This window comes from Solanum lycopersicum, chromosome 3 (genome assembly GCF_036512215.1).
Source record: "Solanum lycopersicum chromosome 3, SLM_r2.1".
Taxonomy (NCBI): domain Eukaryota; kingdom Viridiplantae; phylum Streptophyta; class Magnoliopsida; order Solanales; family Solanaceae; genus Solanum; species Solanum lycopersicum.
Genome location: NC_090802.1, coordinates 51,181,204 through 51,206,502, shown reverse-complemented (window position 1 = coordinate 51,206,502; position 25,299 = coordinate 51,181,204). Strand labels below are relative to the sequence as shown.

Genomic DNA, 25,299 nt, shown 5'->3' with positions numbered 1-25,299 from the left:
CGCTGACTTGCAACTCGAATTATTTTTTAAAAATATGGTTGACGACCGCCCATTTTAAATTATAAAAATGATGCACTAAGAAAGTCAAATGGCTCAAAACTGGAAATATAGAGAGACCCCTTATTTTGTTTTGAGATTTAATTTCGTAGTTTTTTTAAAAAAAATATTTTTAATTTTATGTATTTTATAAAAAAATTATAATTTTTTATAATAAATTTCATTTTTATGAATAATTTTTTTAAAATAAATTTAATTTCAATTTATAAGAGATCGTAAGAAATTATTTTCTCCTAATAATTGTGCCCTAACAGTGAAACAAGAGCAGGCTAGATATTAGTATAAGGTTTGACAAATTAATAGTAATACTAGTTGATCTAATAATTAAATGTTGAATAAACAAAGCTTGAGTTGACTCTAAACATGAACATTGGCCGTGAATGGTCTTAATCTCCCTTCCCCGACTCCACCTCACCCTTTTTTTTCTTTTTCTTTTTTTAAGTAATGTGTTTTCTAAAAAAATAATTGATCTAAATTAATTATCGTGCTTTTTGTATCTCATATTATTTATTCACAACTCTACATTATTAAAAAGATATCTTAAATCACTTATCCGTTTTAAGAAATCAATACTTTCAAAATTTTGCTGGTAAAATTTATTCCTTTTGAAAGCGTAAATACTTTCAAAAACACAATAAAGTGTAGTGAAAAAATCAAGGATAAATTAGTAAATGTATTTTTATTATTTTTCTTGAGGGGTGTGTAAAAAAACGAACAAATAATATGAGATACAGAGGATATTCATTTCAACTCATATTAGTTGATCATTGTAATAAAAATAGTTATTTCATATTAGTTGTTCACCTCACTAACTGAATAAGAAAATATTAATTAATTTTTTTTCTAATTAGCCTTGCAATTAATTTTTTTTAAGTGTTTTATTTTGTTTATAAATCTACAAGAAGGTTTTTAAAGGGCGAATTAGTAAAATGATCTTTTTATTATGATTTTTTAAGTAACGTGCAGAATGAAAAATCATATTATATTCTCTATATTTAGTTAATTTTGTTGTCGTTCTTACTTATAAAATTTTTAATTTAAAATGATTTTATTACAATATATATATATATATATATATATATATATATATATATATAAAGAAAATTAAATTATATCAAAGAATGAACAAATAGTATAGTCAACTATCTTTTTTAATTAATGTATTTTAAGGGGGCGAGAATTAAAAAAAGACAAATAAAATGGATACAGTGAAGTAATTAATTATTCTTTTGTATTTTTACTCTGTCAAATTACATGTTTTTAGTTGGTAATTTTTTTTTTTTTGAGAAGTAAAAAAATAAAATGAATCAAATGAAATTGTAATTTTCAGAGAAAATAATTTGTTATATCTATTTACAATCTGAAGGAAGTAAACTACTCGATCCTATAAAACTCTAGCTACTTCTAGAGAGATACTCATCATGTGTTGTAGATATGTTTAACCTTTGGGGTATGGACGGGCTACCATTAATTAAAATTTGTTTTAAGTTTAAGTCAATGATTAATATAATAATATAGTTTCACACGTAAAATCTAAAGAAGGTAATGTATATATAAATTGATATTTATCTCGTATAAAAATTAAAAAATTATTTTTGATGTATTTAAATTTGTAAGATAATTGTATAAAATTAAGAGGACAAGTATAAGTATTTTTTGACTTATATTTGAAATCTCAGTGACATATTTATATTATATTAAGTTTTTATTACCCACTAAACTTATTTTATAAATAATTTTTTAACTCTTTTCGATTTACGTGGCATTAACTTGAGAAAAAATATCAACACGTGCTGAACCTACAAGATAGTGTCACGTAGGTCGAGAAGAGGTAGAAAATTATTTATAAAATAAGATTAAGAAATAATAAGACCTTATTATAATATAAGCGTGTCTCTAAACTTTTAGGCATAAATTAAAGGGGTACTTATACATTTTCTTTAAAATTAATAAATGGTACACGCTCTTAAAATAATGATGCGCTAGATAATGAGTATTGTATTAATCGCGGTAAACAAAAGCACTTTGATCAATGCCAATACTAATTTACTTCAACTTCCAAATCAACTGCGCTCGCTTAATATCAATGTATTGGAACCCTTTTTATTTATTTATTCAACTATTTCATTTTTTTATGTGTTTTATTTTTTTAAGACGTGTTTGAAAAATAAGTGTTAGGGCTTAAATTGTATATGTGGCATATAGTAAAAAAATATTTGAAGGTTCATTTTATAGATAGCTTGATTTGAAGATATGGTTATAAGTTTAATTTAAATTCTTTTTCAAAATCAAGAGTTAATCAGTATAAAAATAAAAATAAAAATTTTTGATCGAGAGTTAAAAGTGAGATTTCTGTTCCGGTGATAGAGAAAAAGGACAAATAAAATGATTATTGGTTTCCCTAGAAGTACCAACCATGGTCCATGCCCATCGATTTCAGTCCTCATATTTGAGGGACAAATTTTAGTAGTTATATTTAATAAATAAAATAAGAGTTACTCATCAAAATATGAACCATAATAATAACAACATATTTAATATGATTTCACGAATAAAATCAAAAAAATCAAATGATAAATATATTACACAAATTAAGATCATATCTCTTTTAGGGTCCGTTTGGCCATAAATTTTTCAAATAATATTTGGGAAAAATTTGGCAAATAATGTTTGTCCATACAATTTGTCATTATTTGGCAAATATTTTTGGCAAATATCCCAAATTTCCAAATACTAATTTTTTCTAGTATTTGGACCAAATATCATTATTTGGGATATTTTAAAAATTAAAATTTTACCCCAATCTTTTATCTTTTACAAAAACACCTTCTCTAGTAGTTGCTTGCGTTGTATTATATCATTTTTTACGTGAACATCAAAATAGTGATGAAATATTTAGTGAATATTAATAAATAATGATATGATTGTTGATAAAAATTATTAAAAATTGGCTTTAGGTAACAAAGTCATGTACTTTATCTATTTCACGATGTATGGAATAATTCTTATTGCACTCACTCCAAATTATCACATTGCTTCATTGTCATGGACATTATTTGTTATTGTTGTAACTAACATTCAATTGACTTGTAATACAAACTTTTAGTTAGTTTTGATAGTTTTTAAAACTTGTGTGTATAAATTATATTTTTCTAAAAAGGTGAAATATATTTCCCAAATTTTATGGCCAAATACATGATGAAATTTCACCCAAATTTTCACTCAAATAATATTTGCCAAGAATATTTGAAAATCTATGAAAACGCTAGCTTAATAGAGAGGAAATATACTTGCTTCTAAAATCATAGACATGTGATTATAAGATTTTGAGACATAAATAGTAAGCCCTACTTCCTAACACATCCACATGACTAGTGAAACGCTGTCAATAGTATCCTCTTCGTAATTTCCACAGAATCTTGTACGGTTGTGTACAAGTATATTTCGCCAGTACCATAGCTATTCTATTATTTTCTTTGATTAAAAAATAATAAATTTTTTTATTTTTTTAAAAAAAAGAATGATTTTTTTTTTTTGCAACACTCTTAACTTTATCTTTTCACGTGACATGTTTAAGACCACAAGATTAAAAAGTATTTTGATAAATTTGACTAACTTTAATTTAAAATCACAAGAGTCAAGATTAAAAAGTCTTATTTCTTTTCTTAAACTACGTTCTAAGTCAAACTAGATCAATTTTTTTTTAAACGGAGGAAGTATCTTATTCTAATTATAATACATTACCAATTCACTCCAAAGTCAACATTATTGAAACAAATAAGTGTTTATGGTTTGATTTGGATATGTTATTAATCAAAATTAAAATCAAAACAAATCGAATATAATATTATATTTGTCTGGTTGTCATGTTTGGTTCAGTTGGTTTAATGATTAATCACACACGAATGGCTATGAAATCTTATTATGTCTATTATCTTAGTTATTTTTAAAAAAATTTATAACGATTATCATAGAGTACTTCTGATTTTCCTTTTTTTTTCCCCAATAATTGTGATCAGCAGACCAATGGATAGACATCCTTTCTGTTCATATATTAATAAAATAGTAATAAAAGAAACTAACAAGTACATTAAAATTCATATTGATGTTATTTTAATTTTTTAGATTTACTAATTAAGCCACAATTCCAATAAGAAATGTAGAATTAATTATATCTCATCATCCCAAAGTTCCTCAATGGTCTTGTATGGACTTGTAGTATCATTAATTAGATATTCAGCCCTCATAATCTTTCTTTCTTCCATTTTCTCAATCTCAAATAAATCCCAATCGTCCAATGTTAAATCAAGAGCTCCAATATTCTCCTTCATTCTACGTGGATTGAAACTCTTTACTATAACGCTTGATCCTTGATACAACCCCCATCGTAACGCGATCTAATAAATAAAAGTGTCAGTGGTTTATTTAAATATATCGCGATGTTATATATATAAAAAGGATTATAATTAATATTGTATACCTGAGCTGGAGTTGCGTTATGTTTGTGAGCAATGGATTGTATAATTGGATGATCAACCACAGCAGTAGTTCCCCAAGCATTTCCCGGACCACCAAGAGGTGAATATGCACTTACATGAATTCCATAATCCCCACATATTGATCTTAACTTACTTTGTCTCCACATTGGATGCATTTCAACCTAAAAAATAAAAACAAATTTAATATATGATCAATCAATATTAGTCATAGGCTGATAATAGAATAAAATTATTAAATAATCCTTAATTGTCAACGCTAATTAAGAAGAGATATACGTCTTTATTTGGTCATTAGTCACCATATCGTACGTACATATGAATACGAGTTTAATTGATGCATATGACAAAAAGGGGTCGGCTTTCGTTGACCCAAACAAAAAATATATATACATATATATATATCACTCCGATCTAAGTGTCTTACTTTGATTTGAAATAAAGTTTAAAAATTAAAGAGAGATTTTTAAATTTATCAGGTAGAATTATTGAAATTTTGAAAATTTACCAAGTATAGATAGGAGCACTCCTTTTAAAACAGACCATAAAGATAAATTAAATTGAGATAGACAGCATAGAAAGAAAGTATATATTTTATACTGTAAATCGACATGTCGAAATATTTTTGAACCTATCATTTCAAACGTATAGTAAGTTTAGTGTTAGAAACCTAAAATCAATAGTCACAAACATATATTAGATTGCAAAATATATAGTATATATGTATACCTGATTGACAACAGGAGTGACACAAGCAAAGTTTATGAGTTCTTCAATCTTTCTAGATGAGAAGTTGCTTACTCCAATAGACTTACACAAACCCATCTCTAAGCACCTCTCCATACCAGACCAAGTATTTTCCATGTCCAATTCCTCAAAGTCTTCTTCTGCTGGAACTGGATAATCTACCCATGCCTTCAAAGCCACTGGCCAATGCACTAAATACATGTCTATATATTCCATTCCTAGCCTCCTGCGCGAATGAAAACTTTAAAGTTAAATTATTTTCAATAATATAGAGATGTGTCACTCTCTTGACTAATAAAAAAAATCATTATGTATGTCAGCACAAACGTGCTTACTGTAGAGTTTGTTGAATTGCATCAACAGGATCATGATGATCACTTGACCAAAGTTTAGAAGTAACATGAATATCTTCCCTTTCAATCAATCCATCATGAATTGCTCGTCTTAATGCATTTCCCAAAGCCAACTCAGAACCATATATTTTTGCCGTATCAAAATGTCTATACCCCATCTACATGGAATAAAATGTACCAGTTTAAGTTTTGCACACTGACAATATTAAAAATATTTACCTACTTAAAAAAAAAAAGATAACTGCATGTAACTCGTTTTTCAAAAGTTCGATCATTTACTTACCTTGATCGCGGCTCTAATGGCTTTCTCAGTTGTTTCTCTATCGTTTTCGCCTGAATAAGTACCCATACCGATAATCGGTAGGGTTTCACCATTGTTAAGCATCGCCTGATAACTTCTCATTTTAATTTATTTCTCTCTCACTTAATTGTGTGTATGTTAATATAAAATGCATGAAACAAATTGACTTAGTGTGGGTTTATATAGTAATTTGATTTCTACTAAAAAAAAGTCAAATTTCAGTTAACAGTTGATAAATGGACCCTGAGAAATATTTTTTATTTTAAAAAAAAAATAGAAAAGACAGAAGGGAAGGAATCATAAATAAAGAGATTCTTGTTATTTTTATCAAATGTAAAGATATGACGGTGCACTCCAATTTTTTTTAAAAAAAGAGTCAGATACAAGTATATGTTTCTTGCAAATATACTGTCAAAAAATGATTGAGGATCTTTTTATACAGATGGAGCAACCCCCTTCAATTGGAAGCTAATTAAGTCAATCATTAAATTAACCAATAAAAAAAAGTCAATCATTATGTAGAGTATTTCCACCATCTCAATTTATCTGATATAATTAGAAAAAAGTTATTTAAGGTGATAACTTATGATCTAAAATAAGTAAATTATGAATCAAAAGATTGTCGTCAATAATCAAAACAATGATCACAATTAGTTATTTTCTCGCGCAATAGCGTTTTAAAACCCAAAAAAATCAATCAAACAACATTGTTCTGATTACACCTAAGAGTAATATTCTCAACATATTTTGTGTGGGATTTGATCTCAACTTTGTCCGATTTTATATTTCAACAACTACCGCTTTATACACCATTAAGAAGCGTAATATGGGGATGAGGATTAAAATAAAAATTCTTATCATCTATTATAAATCACAAATTTCAAAAGTCATTCTTTTTCTTCTTAAATTTCGTGTTAAATTTAAACTAACTCATATAAAATATGACAGCGGGAATAAGTAGTATAATTACATTTTGTTTCTTTTTAATTACCACGTTTGTAGCATTTGGGACATATATAGAGTAATTATTATGTTTCCTAATATTTCTCTAACAGATTTTGTTTGCCGGCGTATCTGCAGGACGGCCCAACTGGCTCTCAACACTAAAAATTAAATGTAACAATTTTAATTTTATTGACACAAAGAAAAGGTCAAGCCGCTGACTTCCATTTTGAAAGAAAATATAGTTCAAAACCGTCCATTTTACTATTTTTTATGTTATAAAAATGGTGATATATATATCATAAAGTCAAATAACCCAAAATTTGTAACATTTCCAGACCAGGGGAGGCCCCCCTTTGTTTTCTTGCTCTTTCATACTATATAGATTAGTAGTCTAATTATTTCTCAACAAGTTTCATTTATTGATATTATTATTATTACATAAATGTATACGATATATAACGTTTTCTAATTTAATCGTAGCTCATATTTACGACATTCAATTTTTGAATAAATAAGGACTAATTACTTAGTCAAATTAATTTTCTTTTAAAATAAGTAAAAGACAAATATGACTAGTGAAATGAATGAAGTACAATTTTATGATAATTTACGACAATCACTTCAAATGTAGAAATTTTAGGAAGAAACTTACGTACTTGAATTGAATCTTCCTATTATATGTCTTTTCTATTATTTTTTGCCTCCCCACCACCACATGCGGATGCCTGATCCATTATTGACTTAAATGTCCTATACTATTTGTTCGTTTTATACGTTCTTAACTATCCTATTTATCGTATATTAATTATTCGTTTTATACGTTTTTAACTATTCTATTTATCGTATATTAATTGTTCGTTTTGCACATTTTTAACTATCCTATTTATCATATATTAATTATTCATTTTACACGTTCTTGACTATCCTATTTATCGTATATTAAATATTCGTTTTACACATTCTTAACTATCCTATTTATCGTATATTAATTGTTCGTTTTACACGGTCTTGAAAGAATAAGAAAACTAGTTTTTCTTAAGAAGCTATTTTGAAACTTATTAAGAAAAATAAAATATTGTAAAGAATAATGAAAGTACGTAAATTCGACTGTCTTTATATATTTGCAAGTGAGTTCAATCAAAAGTTCAAATCCTTAAAGGACTAACAGTAAAAGTAAAATACAAAAAAACAATTAATTAGTCTTGATTATATATATTAATAAATTGTTTAAAATTATTATTTGTAGTGACGTGGAAAATTAATATAGACAAAAACTATAAGTAAAAGTCCAAAATATTGTTAGTTAGTTAATAGGAATACGACTTACGAGTATGATGTGTATACATCAAAAATCAGATATGGTTGCATTCAATGTCATTAACCTTTTGGGTTCTTAATGGGTTATGGATACTTAATTAAATAATTAATTGGGTCAAGTCAACCATTAAACAATTAATAATACATACACATCTCTTTCTAACTTCTAAGCATAAAATCAATGGGTCATTATCCGATTAGTTTGACCAGCTTGTAAAACTATATTACATATTTGCATGTATACTCAAAACTTAGAAACGTTAGTTGCAAGTTTAATTGAAATCAGTAATTTTATTTTAATTTTAAAAATTCATTAAAATATTGTTAAGAATATCTTTAGACTACTAATTTAAAACTCATTAATTTAAAAAGATTATTTATTTTTATAAATTTCAATTTCTGAGTCAACGTCTCAAAAATATTTCTAAATTGTATATGTCCTATTTACCCACTATTCGTCATGCTAATTCCTAACCCCTTTAAAGGTTAGAGCCATGCGCTGCCACGTAACTTTTTATTTTTTGATCATTGACAATTTATTTTTTTTGTATAAAATAAAGTGGAATGTAACTTTTCGTGGAACAAACATGTTAAAAAGAATTCATTTTTAAGAAAGATGAGAGTAATAAATTAAAATACTAGCAGTACTTATGATTGAATGGAGCAAAGCATGTTGGAAGTTGGGAATGGGAGAATCATAATCATGTGATTTTAGGATTTTCACACGTTATAACAATTTACTATTCCATATGTTTCATATTATGTCTATATTTTTCTTTTAAATGAATTGATTCCTTAATTTTTTTTCAAACTGCAATATATTTATGTCTTTTATTTATTAATATCAAGATTAAGGATGAAAGATTTGTTAAATTTCGTTAATAATTTTTATACTTTTATCAAGAATTAATTTAAAAGAAAAATATAATTATATCTTGATTTTTATTAATTTTGACAAATAATTTTAATAATATGAATAAATAATAGAAGACAGATAGAGTAAAGATAGTGTGTGATATTCAAATAAAAGTAGCAAGGTGTGCAATTTAGGACCAAAATATGAAATAACTCTAAACCACTAATCAAATAATAGGGATATTTTTAATCTTTTTCCGTAATTTTCTTTGCATGTAAAAAAATATAGAACCTATGGCATACACGTATAAAATTTAATACTCAACTACTTTCATTATTATCACATATGTGAACTTTTTACCATTATTTCCTATTTTTCTTTGACTACATGGATTTCAAGAACCTGTCTTTTGAGATGAGATCCAAATCATCTTATGATAAAGCTAAAAAATACTTGCCATAACCAAATGCCACCAGCAAAAATAAATGATACAGAAATAAGCCAAAATTAGTCACAGATGCTAACTTAAAGCAGAAATGGCACGGTGTTAGACAAGGTTAAAACACAGATAAGAGAGCCTATAGGGGAGAGTACATCATACAAACAAGATGATTAGAATGCATTAGGGATAAGAATTTCTACATATTGGAGGGAAATAAGAATATACACATGCCCCCAAGTATCTGCAAAAAAAAAATAGAAGTGCAGAAACATGTAGGTGAATAGCAAATAGGAGCATTTAGACATCAAATGGAGAACTTTGAACAGAAACATAACATGCAAATTTGAAGTTACTGCAAACAAAATTACAGTCTTACCGTATCGTGAAATCATTTGTTTTTAGCTGCAACTGTTCTCTGCACTGTTGAGACACCATCCACAAATTTTGTCCGGAAGAGAACATTTGCATTGTTAAACATACCCTCTTTCAACGATACAACAATAAACTGCAGAATCCAAAATAACAGAAGTTAAAAAAAAAAGCTACTAAATAGTTAACATTGTCCATCTGACAACTATTTATGTTGGAGTACTCTTTAATTGTTAACCACTAGATAATCATGTTATGAGCATTACCAACAATTAAATTTTCTAGAAAAGTATGTCACTGGTGTTATTTGTTGCTCTCCACACCAAAAGTATTGTTCAAGAGATAACATAGCATTGTTAAAATTCAATCATGATAAACTAGCGAACCTGAGAATGTGGAAAATGACTCTTGATCATTCTTCCAATGTTCTGTGTATGACTTAAGTCAAGAGCTGCATCAACCTGACAACCAATAAAGATGCAAATTACTAGCAAACAGTGGGAAGGTGAGTAAGAATTGGTCACAAGGTTCAGTAAGCATTTCATATGCACCAATTACCATCAGCAATGTCGGGTTGCATGGGAAATGTCCAAACACATAACAGAGAAAATAAACAAATTATTCAATACGTTAAGGTGCTTTTTTGTAGTTCACAAGAAGACAATTTTGAGATGACAAATTATTCAGTAAGCCTAACTATCAATAGATCAATATTTGATTATGCTTATTTAAAATTCAGTACACACAACATTTCTTAAAATTTCAATTGAATAAGACACACAGATGGACATTGAAGGAAACTTCAATTTTTCCGCAGCCTATAGCCTTAAATACTACCTCCATCCCTTTATGCCACACCATGTAACAGGCACGAAGAAGGAAATGCTAATTTAACTTTTGTGTAATAACAGAAAACGATGTCAAATAAAATATAACAATGTCAAATTAAATATGTTTTTTCCTGTAGCAACAACTGTGTCTCAATCCCGAACAAGTTAAGGTCTGTCATATGAATCCTCACCAACCATGTCTGAGAGAATGAATTTAAATAATTGGAATATTTTGAAGTTCGACAGAATCATATTGTTCATAGAGCAGTATAAAGTACTTTGGGTGTTCCAAAGGAACTATGAATCTCTAGTTTGATGAACATCAAATATTATCTCAGCCTATAGACCACATGGGTGAGAGAAATGACTTATGAGTTGTAAGATCTTAGCTTCTTCTGCTCTATGGCTACTTCAATTAAAAGTATACAAGAGGAAAACGAATGAACATCGGATTGGCTCAAACACTTGTTTTTTCAAAATATGCTTCTATCACAGCATCAAAAGATATTTCTTACACATGAATTCCTTCATTAGTTGTATGGTAATAGCGACTGGCCACTGTTATAAAACTACATGAAGCCCTCTGCCAAAATAGTAACTTGCAGTACACACTTCAGGAATCAGGAGCTTATCACTGACATTACTTAGCCTCTAATAAATAATCAATTGTTTGATGATCAAATACTCTTTCTCGATATGATAAATGTCAGAGCATATTACTTCAAGAAATTTTCAATACCTCGTCCAGGATATAAAGTGGGGCAGGCTTGAAAAGAAGCAAAGCCAGAATGAGAGAGAGTGCAAGTAGAGATCTCTGCCCACCACTAAGCTCAGATAGTGATTGTTTCCAAACTGATCCAAATGCAACACGAACCTCCAAGCCATCTAAGAAGCTGCCTCCTTCAGGTGGATCCAACTTTGCCATTGTGCCAGGTAATAAAGTAGAAAATATGGATCCAAAATCTCTGAAGAAGTATGAAATATCAAAGTGAGATTTTGTAGAATCTGAAGAATAATGTCTATTCTTCTAACACTCAATACAAATATATGTCAAATTTGCAGATCTTATGACAGGTTATCATCACAGAGTGCACAAATATGCTACCTGTTAACTTTTTCCCAAGTAACTTTAAGCGTTTCCTTCTTCTTCTCATCAAGCTCTTCAATCACCTTTTTAATTTTTGATTTGTCATTCTGCAACAACACAACAAAAGTAAAAAAATAATAAAGGGAAAACATATAGTTACACTATTATACTGACCTCAATAATATTCTTCTTTGACATTAAGTCATTGTACTCATCCTCAGCTTTTTCAAACATCGACATAACCTTCTTATTCACTCTCTTCTCAAGCCTTCAACATAAAATGGGAAGGTATAAGGAGAGGTAAACATAGCAGTGTGATTAGATAAAGTCCACATACTAACTGTTGTTGTTTGGGAAGAAACAGAATGTTCTGCATCATTGTATAAACATTTAAAATAAGCTTTAGGTTCTCACCCTGACTGATCAGCTTGAAGCTTTTCAAAATTCTCTCTTGCATCGCGAGGATCACGAGATCCAAAATCATAATCAGTACCACTTCTTCCAAACAGTTGCTTCTCAGATGCAATCCAAGAATGTTTTTCTATTAACTTCTCAACTTTCAAGGAACAATCTTTTTGTTCCATCTCCATGCGCTTCACCTTTGACGAGGTTAGGATGAAAGAAGTTAGTTTCCCGTAAAAGACATCAAGAAGAAAAAGAAGAAGAAGAAGAAGAACAAGCAACAAGATTTAACAGTTAGTAAACCTCATTTTCCATTTTCTTCTTCTCAAGATTGGTTTCACTAATTTTATTCTGAAGTTGCTGCTGCTCCTTGAGAATGCTTGAGATTTGAGAATCACATTCCTTGATCTTCAAACGAGCTGTGTTAAGTTCTGACTGCGCAAGGCCAGCATCATGTTTCAAAGAAACAAGCTGCAAGAGAAAGTCAAGAAAACTCGCGAAGAAAGTTAACAAGGAAAACAAATAAATATTAATGTCTATCATTTTAGTTTAGCAATAAAAGAAACTCTTCTGTTATGTATATGCTGTCTGCAAAGATCACCTTTGCCTTTTGGGAATCCACTTCAGATGCAAGATCATCAATCTGTTTGTTCAGAGAAACTAACTGACTCTCAAGGGATGCATGTTCCTGTTTGACAGCTTCCATCTCCATTATAAGTCTCTCCTTTTCATTGTCATGCCCCTTGAAGAATTAACAATCATATCATTATGGATTAACAGATACAGAAAATCTTAATTTGCAGCAGCCAAACTATGTATGGCATAAGTGTTAACAATGTGAAATTAAAGTAGTATCAGTCCTAGCTCGTCCACTCGGCTAAATTCCCAAATTGGTAAAATCTTAAATCTTAGACATTGTCCTTTTCTTCTGTTATTTAGATGAAAACCATTGCAATACTGTAGATAACAAATCACAATAGGCAAATCAAAAGGCCTTCAGAACTAATAACCTGAAATAAAAAATACATCTAATGGGAGACACATTCAGGAGATACCACTGGACAGTTGGTTACATGAATGATATATATTGTCCCCACTGCACTATTTCAACTTAGTATGACATTTCAAGATTTTCAGATATACAATAGCACGAATTATCTTCTTTTCACTTTTCTATTATTCTCTCACTAAACAAGCTGGTGAATGGAGCAACGCCAGTAACAAGGAGTTATATAGCCAAACCCAACTAGATTGGGTTTGAGGCATGTTGTTGTAAGAAGCAGAAGCATGCTCAAGTGCTACGAGAACTTTTATTTCTACAAGTGATTAAAGTTTTTGTAGTCATGAAGTAGCAATAAACTGACAAACCAAAGATTGTGACATTGAGAGGTTGGTTACTTGACTTTGAGGACAATAACTTTCCAATCATTAGCTTTCAAGTATTTTTCTTTATCAGTTATAATTTCCGCGTGCCCATTTGGCCACTAAAATTGTGAAATTAGAAAAAAGTAGTTTTAGTTTTCAAAGTGAAATGGTATTTGGAAATTGGAGTAGCGTTTAGCCATGAATACAAATTAAGTTGTTTTTGAATTTTTATAAGTGATTTGGAGTGAAAACAACTTTCTGGTGTATTTCAAATTTTATTGCCAAACATAACTTCCGGAATCCAACTCCGAGAAAAACTAAAAATATTCATGGTCAAACAGCCAGTAAGACTACTTAGAGGATAAGGGAAACCAAGAAGTGATGATATTGTTTTAATATGGACACTCATGAAAGAAATCAATCTAGCAATTCGCTCCCTAGTGCATAACTGCATATCACTTTCACAAGTGATATAATCGCCAAAAACCAACCTTTAGGTCCTTCAGTGAAGACTGCATCTGACGTTTTATAGTCTTAACCTTATTTTCTAGATCTTTCAGTCTGCTCTCCCTATTACCAGCATGGTCATGAATTGACTTTTCAAGACATGACACTTTCGCCAGACAGCTTTCGTAGACAAGTTTTTTCTCTTCAACACCTGATTTTGCTTCTCCAAGCTCCTGCTCTATCTTTTTTACAAGTTCACCAAGCTACAGGCAAAATAACAAATGTTAGGAGATGTTACAAGCATTATTACGAATATTTTTAAAGAGGAAATAGAGAAGACGATACAAGAATTGACAAAATGCCAAGGAAAAGGAAAGGCCACTGTCCATCTATTAGAAAATGATACTGAATAGGATAAGGTGGACAACCTTGTGATGCTCATTTTGTTCGGCCCTGCTCTGGGACAAAGATAGATCATAAGATGCAAGTTCCAACTGAGCCTTAAGATCTTTGAATTTTCTTTGAAGGGGAATGAGCTGATTAATCTGAACACCAGAAACAACAAAAGTTAAGTCCACAGGTGAGCCAAAAATAGACCAACTTATCCTGAATAAAAGTTTTAAAAAAAGAAGGGTCAGATGATGGAGCTCAAGCTTGTATAGCAAATTCAATTCTGCATTGCCATACTGATCACTCAAAAGAATCGCTAAATGATACAATAATTGGAACTTACTTTGTCATGCACTGTCCAGCTAGTTCTTAATTAAGGGGATTGAAGCAATCGCTAATTAAAAAAGATGGTCATTGACTAACAATGAAGCAAGATTATCCGAAGAGAACTTTAAACATTCCTTAGAACTTTCTCTTGTTTGACCATGATTAAACCTTAGAATTAGCAATATATCCATGCATCGAGATTCATTAACCCAAGCACATCTTAGGGTCTCCTTAGATGGTCTTGGGCAATCCTTATCTCATGGAGTTGCATTAGGTCCAAGGTCCATTTCCTCACATGATGCCAAAGCAAAATTCATTCTCTGTCTTTTCTTGGTTAACCCAATGTGGGCCCTCATATTATGTTGTCCATGTTAAACAAGCCAAGTGTGCCACGAGTGTGTTAAGAGGTCCACAATTGTTGATGAATGAACTGTTATCCTCACTTGATGCTAGCTTCTGGAGTTGTGTTAGGCCCCCAGGTTTATTTTATTTATAGAAACTAATGACCTACATGGTTACTACCCAACATCATATCCTGAAAATTCACCTAAATTGTGATTTATCCCTTTCCCCAGCTGTCAAAAGTATGCATGACATACCTTGGCATCAATTTCAGAGAGACGATTTTGATGAATAGAAAGTTTTGATTGGGCCTCTGCCAAAGAATGAAGTTGTCTCAATAAATCACCACCACCCCTGGAAAAAGTTATTAATGCTTTTAAATTTCACGTGTCATGATTAAATGTGTAGTACTACAGCCCTCAAAACAATAGAGATATTCCAAAAGTAATTTCCAGAAAAAAGAATGAAAAACTCATTTGAAGCAGCAGATGATCACTTACCTTCGACTTCCGCCAGTTAAAAGTCCGCTAGGCTGAAAAATATCACCTTCAAGTGTCACGCTGGTTATTCCAACCTCTCGGCTAAAAGCAACCTATAATTCATTTCATAAAATACAGATCAGATAGCAGGGGATATGAAACAAGAAAGTGGAAAAAGAGAAGTTTCGTGCAACTCATTGCATAAAGCTAGTAAAGTCATTTATAGAGAAAACTACCCAAAATAACCCATATTTGGGATAAGACTCAAATAAATCCTTATTCTTTAACATGAAGTACTAACACTCCGCCTTGTTTGTGGAACTGGTACTCTTTAGCTTCTCCCTAATCAACCATCAATTTCTCGCCGTTGAGCAGCTCAGGTAATGGTTTTTTTAATCAAGTAAAAGATTTCATAAATAATATCAAGGTCAAAGTTTTAAAAAAGTAATTAAAAAAATCCTGCAGAACTACAGTAATTTGGACTTCAAGAAAAAGAAAGAAATGAAGACTATCATATACACAACTTCAAAAATTTAAATTTAAAGTTCAATTGTTTTTTTCTTGTATTTCTGCATTGAAATGATCACACTGGGTATGTTGTTCTTTCTGCGCTGAAAATCATGGATAAAATAAAATGATGGGGAAAGAATAAAGAACTAATAATCTCTTCTTCTTTGGTTATAATCACATAATTAGTATAATAATTATACTTTTTTAAGCTTTAGATTAGGTGATGATCACTCTTTTCTTCTCTGTAGTGAAGAACAAATTCATAATTCCATCAGATTGGCACCTCTGTTTTCACGTTTCCCTGCACTTTATCATCATAAGCCTATATATAATTGACAGAACTAACATTTGACACTTTGTTCTTAAGAAATAAAAATTTGGAAGTACTCACAGAGAATTTGAATTCCCAAATCATGATTACGCACACCATGATGTACTAAAAGACTAGCAATATTTAGTTATGAGCTGTTGATGGCATTTCAGACAGTTCTTCGTCTTTAAAACCAAGAATGTGTGAATTGGCATTTTGGAGTGGATTGAAGAAAAGATGCAAAAATAAAATTTTGTTGAACTGTGAGTAGCATATGAACTAGAATTACTGTAGAGAGAAAGTTATCAAAATAAGATGTCACAGAGATCAGACTGTGAGTTGCTCTTCCATCAAAACTTAACTGTTAGCTAGGGAAGAGACTAAAATGCACCTACTTCGCAAACAAGGACTACTAGTACTCCATGTGAAAGAATAGGGACAACTTTGATTCCAACGCCAAATATGAGGGACTAACTTGGGCTTTTTCTCTCATTGTATACAATTGTATAGTGCCCAAAATTTTAATATGCTAGTGCATCATTATTTTTTCATTTTGTTTCCAGATTATCAGCTCACAATCCCAGCTATGCTACCAGGAATAGTTTGACCAAATACATAACTCAACAAATACAATATGAATAGATAAATACATTCAGGAGTTGCAAAATATGTTAATAGTGTGTGGATGATGTTTATGTTTCGATGAAAAATCACATAGACACTGAGATCTCAGCCTTCGTTCATCTAAATTTATGGTGATACTATGTGATACAGTCTACTTCTCTGTAATGTTCCACAACACTAACAGCAGAACCAGTAAATAGGATTCTTACGTAAAAGAGGCAAAACCGGTTAAGAATCAAAATTTAGTGTTTTCAACAAAGATTTGACAAAAACCTTATCCCTACTAACAAAGCCAAACCCACAAGCCTAATCAGCCAACAAGAAGATAGTAAAAGAAAATTAACAACCACAGAACCATGAACTGAAAATAAAAATATTCTCCGGGCATTAACATTGTGTAAATTAATAATACACAAGAAATACTGCTAGTACAGGAGTTTTAAAATTATGTCCATATGGTAATTACCTGCCACTTACAAGGCAAGTAATGTTTTACTACTAAATACATAGTATAGATGGTGTAAATATTTTCATACTTAAGTGGACACTCATCAGTAAACCAAAAGCTAATCAAATCTCTACCAAGATTATGGAGGCTTTGCTACTATATGAAAATTTTAGAGACTGTGATAGCATGTGATAAGAAAACTACAGAAGAGAAAACTTTTTCTGACATTTTTTTCCCTAAATTAAGTTATAATGTGCAAGCAGAGCTCTTTAAAGGAGTCTCGTATTACATGCACTATGTCAAGCATTATTATCAAAGGAAAAAAAAACTGAGTGTCTAATGAACTTTTGAGTGCGGTAAGCAACCAAATTGCAAGCTTCAGTGAAAAAGGCAAGGATTAAGGAAATATGTAATTTCACACGTTTATAGATATATGTGGTATGCCGTGTGCGCGTAATTATATTTGTCTGTGATGGATGATATAAGTTCACCATAGCTTTGCTTATTGTATTTGTCAAACATTTTTTAATGTTTTTCTTGAGCCGAGGGTCTATCGAAAACGTCTTTACCTCTTTAAGGTCTGAGTACATCCCACCCTCCGCATACCCCATGTGTGGGATCACACTGGGTATATTGTTGTTGTTGATATAATTTTATTTTTTTTTATGACAAGGGAAACCCGCAGCCACTATCCTTTGGGTGTGCACATGGTAAAACGCCCGCCTCCTATGCAATAGCTCGCAAACCACATAGGAGAGGTAACCCACACTAGGCAAGCCTGGTGCGCCAAGTTCGACCCAGAAGGCAAACCCCTTGCTTTCGCTGGCCAGGGGTTTCAAACCTGATACCTCCAACATGGAAGTCCCAAAAACTTCAATCGAGTTCAAAAATCATACTCCCTCTATTTTAATTTATTTGTCTCACTTTTCTCTTTTAGTTTGTTCCAAAAAGAATGTCTCTTCCCAAGCTTGGCAACTCTTTAACTTCAATATTTCATATGACATGTTTAAAACCACAAGATAAAAGACATTTTGGCACATTATACAAATCGTTACTTTAAGACCACAATACAGGTTTGTTAGATCTGGTGCACCTTGTAGTTACAAGTTACCGATAAAGCCCTTGCTAGTGGGAAGGCAGAACTAGCATAACATTACTGATATCCTCGAGTAGGGATCTACCAATATGAATATTTAACTCCTTTATGAGGAGTTCACCGTTATTGGCTACTTTTTAAAGAGAAGGTCACACTGATTACATGATTCATCCTTGGAAACCTCCTAGACATAAGATTGATATGAAAGTGTTTTTCTGAGTTTATTTCTAAAAGTTCTCATTGATTTTGCTTACATAGATTGAATATTGTTACATTTCTAAAAGGACAGTGATTTCATCATTTTGATTATTATACTAGCATGTTTTTTGACTAGTCCCTCGTTAAAATGGTTGTGGTTTAGTGTATATTACTATTTGTGCTAGTGTCTCACTACTCATTTTATTTTACAGAGAATGCAAGTGACATGGGTAATGATTTCTTTAACTGGAGCTTTAAAGTTGATAATTCTTGGTGAGACCCGCACTTATTCGCGTGGACAACAGGCTTATTAGATGTTATAAACATTTGTTGGAATTCTTAGAGTTGCTCCATAGTCATTCCATTTACTATAAGTTATGAGTATTCGTTTGTATTGTAAACTTGTATCTAGTATGAGACTTCTTATGTTTTGGAGTTGGAATTAGTATTTTTACTCTTCGAATAGTCAATAGTCTATTGATGAATAAGGTGGATTATTGATGAGACTGATTGACTACGTTATTGATTTACAGGTAATTTTAGGATAGACCCAAAATCAGAGAAAACTCTGCCCGATTGCAGGGTAGAATTCTAGTTGAGGCTTGCTTTGGAATTCCTCCCCTTAGCGTCGGTCACGGTTCTAAATTGTGACATTTTTAGCGCATCTATAACTAATACTCTATTTTGAATTGACGAATGTATTGTTGTTACATGAAAATCCATGGGATTAGTAGTGCAAGGGGATTTAATGCATACATTAGCATGGTTAAAGACACAACTGCCCCTAAAAAATTTTACATCTTTCCCACCATATTTGTGGAGGGTATCTTTGTAAATAAATACTACTTTTTAAGAAATTATGCAATGCATGCTATTTTTAATACACCAAACCAAACAATGCATAATTAATGCAAGCATTACTAATATACTTTTTTAGGATTATCCTTATACACCCTATCAAACGACCCCTAAATATTTAGTTCCTCTGGTATTCTGAAAATATGATGAAGTTTCTCCATATTTTCCTGCTTAATTCAATTAATCAAAACATGTATAACATCACTAATTCCCTGAAATTCAAACAGACACAAAGCTTAGGTAGTCTTTCTTTAGTTGAAGAACATAATTTTCTGCCGTCTGGTATCTTAACCAGATCGAAACAAGGACAATGAGAAATGTCATACTAATATAAAGTTATCAATATTATAAACATTACATTTGACAGCTTACCTCTCGTGCCGCATCAACAGTTTTGCAAACAAATGTTGAACCAAATACGTACTCCATTGCACTCTGTAATTAACACAACACAAAACAGATGGATCCAAAAACTTTCAAGTCAGAAACCAGAGAAGCCCAATCAATAATGAGATATCACAAAGTTGGTATCATACACAGAAATTTCTGTTACAAATTTACAAGCTCAGAAACAAAGAATTACTGGTAGAGTAGGGCCATACTTTGAGTTCTTCATCATATCCAACTAGAGAAATTGCCACTTCAGCGTTGCCCTTCCCAACCTGTAAAATTAACACGTGTGTTCTAATAAAAGCACCAACTGATGGTCATTACATATCATGAAATTGCAGTAACTAACTAGTCTAGCAGCAGCATTTTGATGTCTTGGTGGAACAGGATAAGTTTGAATTTTGTTTAAGGGTATAATAGTCACTCTCTTCCTAAGACCGCCTTTTTGTAGAAGTTGTTTTCCTGTATCTTCTGTGTCTACCACAATATTAAACAACTTCCCTCCAGCAGCTACCTGCAGAAGATTTAATAATATGATGACACAACCAATATATTTATCAGCTATAGTAAACTCTTACAGGATGAGACTATTAGAGAACTAATGAAAAATATCATAATACATGTAATCCACAAACCTCTAGCGCAGTCATTGCAGAACTATTCTTCACTTTAATGAGTTTCGCGACAACGCCTTTCACCTTTGATCTATTAAAATTCTTCACTGGGTCACTATATGTGAAGTCAATATTGGACAGACGAGAGGAAAGAACGCGTATTTCATCTTTTAACTTTTGTATAGCCTCTACTTCAATGCCACGATCCTGATTTAAGAGACAGCATCAATCAACAACAAGAAAAACACAACGAATTTTAAAAATGACTTTTGTATGAGTAGATTGGATTTTGGGGGCATCCAGAGAGAGACGTACACTTTGTAATAAATCCATCTGCTCCTCTTTGAATGAAAGAGATTCCAAAGCTTTTTGAAGCTTTTCCACTTGCTTCTTCCCATTGTTAAGCTCATTTTCCACTGCAGCAGCTTCTTCACGCTTTGATAATAGCTGGGTTTTCTTCTCTTTTAGCTCTTTCTCACAATGGTTTATTTTTGTTTGCAACTGTTTCAGTTCTGTTTCAGCATTTCCAACTTCTACTTTGGCATCGGCTAGTTGTTCTTCAAGGCATTTCTCCTCATTCCCACTACTCTTACCGGCCAACACACCCTACAAGAGAAAAAGGATGAGCTGATAGAGATGTGATAGGATTTAATAGGCATTGTGCAGTTATCCCCACAAAAAATCATATATGCTGACCTGGTACTCCTTTTCATGTGCTTCAAGACTAATAGAAAGTTCCTCAGCTCTTTTCTTGAGGTCTGATGCTCCTTCTTCAGCCTTACTTACAGCAGCTACCTTTTCTTCTGCTGATTGCTTCAATTCTTCGAGATTTTTCTTAATCTGTAATGTCAGTGTATCATTATTAAATCCAAGGGACATAATAACAATGGAGCTTAAGAACAGAGAAGTAACAGAAAAATACAGTGAAATCTCTGACAGGGAAGAAGGAAAATTATAAACAGGCAAGGCTGAGAAGTATGAAGTTCTGACCTTTACACAATTTTTTTTCTCAGTTTTTAGAATGTCCTCTTGATTTTTTAAGAAGGATGTTTCCTTCACCACATCACATGAAAGAGCATCAACCTTTTCAGTCAAAAGCTTCATCTCCCCACCCATATTTGCATCTTTCTCAGCTTGCAATTCTGATGCTCTCTTTTCCATTTCCTGTATCTCTTCCTGCATCTTTCCCACATTACTATCAATTTCAGTAATCTTAGACTTCATACCTTCTAAACCCTGTATGGCATCAGCCATAACTTTTTCAGCTTGAACATACTCATAGGCAATGCAAAACCGTTTAAGTCTGTCCAATTCTGCATTTCCATTCGCCCATTGCATATACTGCATCCTCTCTTTCCTCAACTTCTCCAAAGCAGGAAGAATTTCCTGATCTAAGAGCTTGTCAATATCATCAACTTTACTTTGTTTCTTTTCAAGAGTTTTGAGGGCAGCTTCTTTCTTTGTCTCGTACATTCTTGTACCAGCGGCTTCTTCAAGCATAGACAAGATTTCAGGAGGTTTCATGTTCAAGACTTTTGTTATGCGCCCTTGCATAATAAGAAAGTGTGGATTGTTTACATTTAGCTGCACAGAGTGAAAAAGATTCTGAACTCGATTTGGCTGTGCAAGGTGCCCGTTGATCAGATATTTGTTCCTTCCACCAACTACAATCTGCAAATATATGATCATTGATTGATTAACACAGTAGTCTTGCGAATAAAAGCAGATATTAATAAAGGATGAGTAGAAGAAGAGTTCAGTCTTTGACTGCATTTTTATGCAACGGTTATTGATTTCAAATGGATTAGGAATTAAAAGAGAAGGGGAAGAGCAAGATCCTTGACTTCTCCTTAACTTCCAATCTAACCAATCAGTTCCAAGTCGGATCTTGCTATCTTCTATTTAACACGGAAGTACTATCTACTGACAGATATAATATGCTCCCTCCATCCATGTTTTACTAGTCCACTATCCTGAAACTAGATGTCCATTTTTACTTGTCGAGATTAGAAAGCCAAGAGATAATTTATCACTTAGTTACTAATTAACCCTTACTAATAACTATAGTCACTTCGAAAGCATTGCATTTATTATGTTCAAATGGTAATATGGTAAAATTATCATTCTATTTACGGCTTCTAAAGGGTGTGTCAAGTCAATGTTGGACAACTAAAAATAGACGGAGGGAGCAATGTAGTAAACTCATTGTAGGATTTTTCACCTATAAGCATGGTTAAGCCTGATTAGAAAGAGAAACGGGGGCATGAGCTGGTTTACATAACAATGTGCACAATAGAAGCCCTAATATCCTGTAAACAGCCCCAAAACCAGTCATGTAATTGAGTTGGCCACATTTAAATTATTTGAGAACTCACTAAACAATTCCAAATAATAAAAGCCAGTAGCAATATTCTTTCGGCAATAAAGATACAAGCTCAATCCTTGGTTTGCACCAATTGAAGAACTGCTTTTGATATGTCCAGGGAACTCTTTCAACAGTTGTATGCAAATTCTGCCACATATACTAACTTATTAGTGACATTCTTACTGCAAAATTGTAACCACGTCCAAATTCGTAGAGTCTAAAATGGCTGCATATTCAAACATCAAGTTCAACTTCAAAATGAAGATTTTCACAACTATGAACCCCATTAGCTAATTATACATATTTTCTCAACCAGAATAAGAGAAAATGGAAGGCACCTGACGGGTAACAGTGATCTCGGCACAATCTTCATATCCCAAAGGACTTCGACTGCGGTCCGAATTATCAAACACAACGGACACAGTAGCTTTAGTAATTCCAGCTTGGCCTTGCTTGTACACCAACTCCTGCAGATTAGAAGCCCTAACCTGCTGCAAATTCGTAATCCCTAAAACAAAGCAAATAGAGTCCAAAATATTGGATTTCCCGGACCCATTCAAACCTGTTATTGCATTGAAAAACGGATCGAAACCCGAGACGACTGTTCTTGTTGCATATGACTTGAACCCTTCCAAGCAAATTTCTTTGACATGCATGGTCACTGAGAGCTAGGAGTTCCCAGAGAGAAAATCAAAACCCTAGAAATGAAAAGTAAAATAGGGCTTTGGAGATCAAAACCCCTACTGTTTACTGAAGAATAATTAGAGAAAGAAAAAAGCTTTTTTGTTTGAACTTTGAAGATGTGGGATGATAAATTAATCCCAATTGGGGGAGCTTTAAGGCGGGAAAACGGATTTTTCAACACATTTTCTATTTTTGAATTTAAGGGCTCCTATTTGTTGTTAAAAGAGCATTTAATTATGTCGGGTCGACTGATTTTGGGCCTGGGGTTGGCTTTCCAAGCCATTTTTTTGGGAAGTAAATATACAATATTAAGAAAATATTTATCATTTATAGCAATAATAATTTTTTTCACTTAATCAGTTTTAATACATTTATGATACAATTTTAATTCATATTACAAAAAACAGTTTACTAAATACATATAATACAAGTTTAATATATATATACTGTATACATAATTTACTTTTAATACATACTACTGATTTATCATATTATTATTATTTATTGCTATAAATGATAATAAATGAAAAATATCACTAAAATTAGTAATTATTTATTAAAATGTATTCATTGATGTAATTTTTCCTTAGAGAATCTAAGTCATCACTATTAGCCTAGTTTAGCATAAGTGGTCTACATCATATCTAGTTTTCGATATTATAATTTTTAATCATAATTCAAAAAAGGAATCAAACTCTTTCTAATTTTTTTTTAGCATTAGAAAATAATCCAATTGCTTATTCACATAATTTCTTCTTTAAAATTTCAAATTCCTTTCCTTTTTCCTGAGCAACAAATTTTTTTCTCAGACATACATATAATCTTATCTCATATACATAATATTATTACATATACATTTTACTATCATATTAGAATATATATTAGCATATTTTGTTAGATATATGTACACCTCATCAGATAGTCTCCCCTTTGTCACTCTCTTCTCTTCGATCAGAGACCAACATCACTGTGTTACTCATCTTCTCATCACCTTGAACCGTCATCTTCAATGAAAGCTTTACCAAAACAACGGAGAAACATGTGATCCGTGTTGCTCTTTGCTTCACCTATAAAAACCCGGTGAGCCATCAAAATTCAACAATACTCATCTCCAATAGATATCAAAGAAACGTCGATAGTTTTATTTGATGTAAAGTAGTAAATTAGGGAGACAATTAAATGAAGTGGGGCTTTATTATAGACTGTTTTTAAAGAGTGATATATCTTAATGCATGTAACTCCAAATTTAGTACATAATGAAAGAGTGAGATAATTGATAATTATTTGAAAGTATAAATAAAATTAGTAAATATGATATGTCCAATTATGTAATTTTTCCTCTAAAAGTTCAATTATAATTAACACTTAACTCGCTATAATTAATAAGGTAAAAATCAGAAAGTAAGAATTGATATTTCAATACATGTGTCTTTGGTCTCTCCTTTTTCGCTTTCTTACATTGAATCATTTCTATATCATATAGTATTTCTATATGAATTTGTTTGATTCTTCTAAGTGATCAAGTTTCCTTCAAAGTCAACTTGGACTTTTGTAAAAAGAAAATGCTGATTTTATACGATTCTTTACCATTATCCACAAATTCTAGATTAATATTAAAGTGATTATTTTATAATCATTAGTTTTGGGTAA

General features: G+C 31.4%; 2 protein-coding genes across 2 annotated transcripts; both read right to left on the bottom strand.

The window, feature by feature from the left end:
* Positions 1 to 4,066: 4,066 nt before the first annotated feature.
* Positions 4,067 to 6,119, bottom strand: LOC101262192 (NADPH-dependent aldo-keto reductase, chloroplastic-like). The gene is made up of 5 exons (XM_004235120.5): positions 5,937 to 6,119; positions 5,636 to 5,811; positions 5,283 to 5,526; positions 4,538 to 4,717; positions 4,067 to 4,454 (listed from the first exon to the last, which is right to left on the bottom strand). Exons 1-5 carry the CDS (start codon positions 6,054 to 6,056, stop codon positions 4,227 to 4,229), a joined length of 948 nt encoding a protein of 315 aa, XP_004235168.1. The 5' UTR covers positions 6,057 to 6,119; the 3' UTR covers positions 4,067 to 4,226.
* A 3,384-nt stretch (positions 6,120 to 9,503) lies between these two features.
* Positions 9,504 to 23,841, bottom strand: LOC101261897 (structural maintenance of chromosomes protein 2-1). The gene is made up of 21 exons (XM_010319861.4): positions 23,304 to 23,841; positions 21,591 to 22,271; positions 21,297 to 21,440; positions 20,916 to 21,206; positions 20,622 to 20,807; positions 20,336 to 20,500; positions 20,199 to 20,258; positions 19,969 to 20,031; positions 15,574 to 15,665; positions 15,331 to 15,427; positions 14,443 to 14,559; positions 14,059 to 14,277; positions 12,804 to 12,944; positions 12,506 to 12,673; positions 12,215 to 12,399; positions 11,975 to 12,068; positions 11,819 to 11,907; positions 11,453 to 11,678; positions 10,270 to 10,344; positions 9,891 to 10,019; positions 9,504 to 9,755 (listed from the first exon to the last, which is right to left on the bottom strand). Exons 1-20 carry the CDS (start codon positions 23,619 to 23,621, stop codon positions 9,903 to 9,905), a joined length of 3,528 nt encoding a protein of 1,175 aa, XP_010318163.2. The 5' UTR covers positions 23,622 to 23,841; the 3' UTR covers positions 9,504 to 9,755; positions 9,891 to 9,902.
* Between the last annotated feature and the right edge of the window lie 1,458 nt (positions 23,842 to 25,299).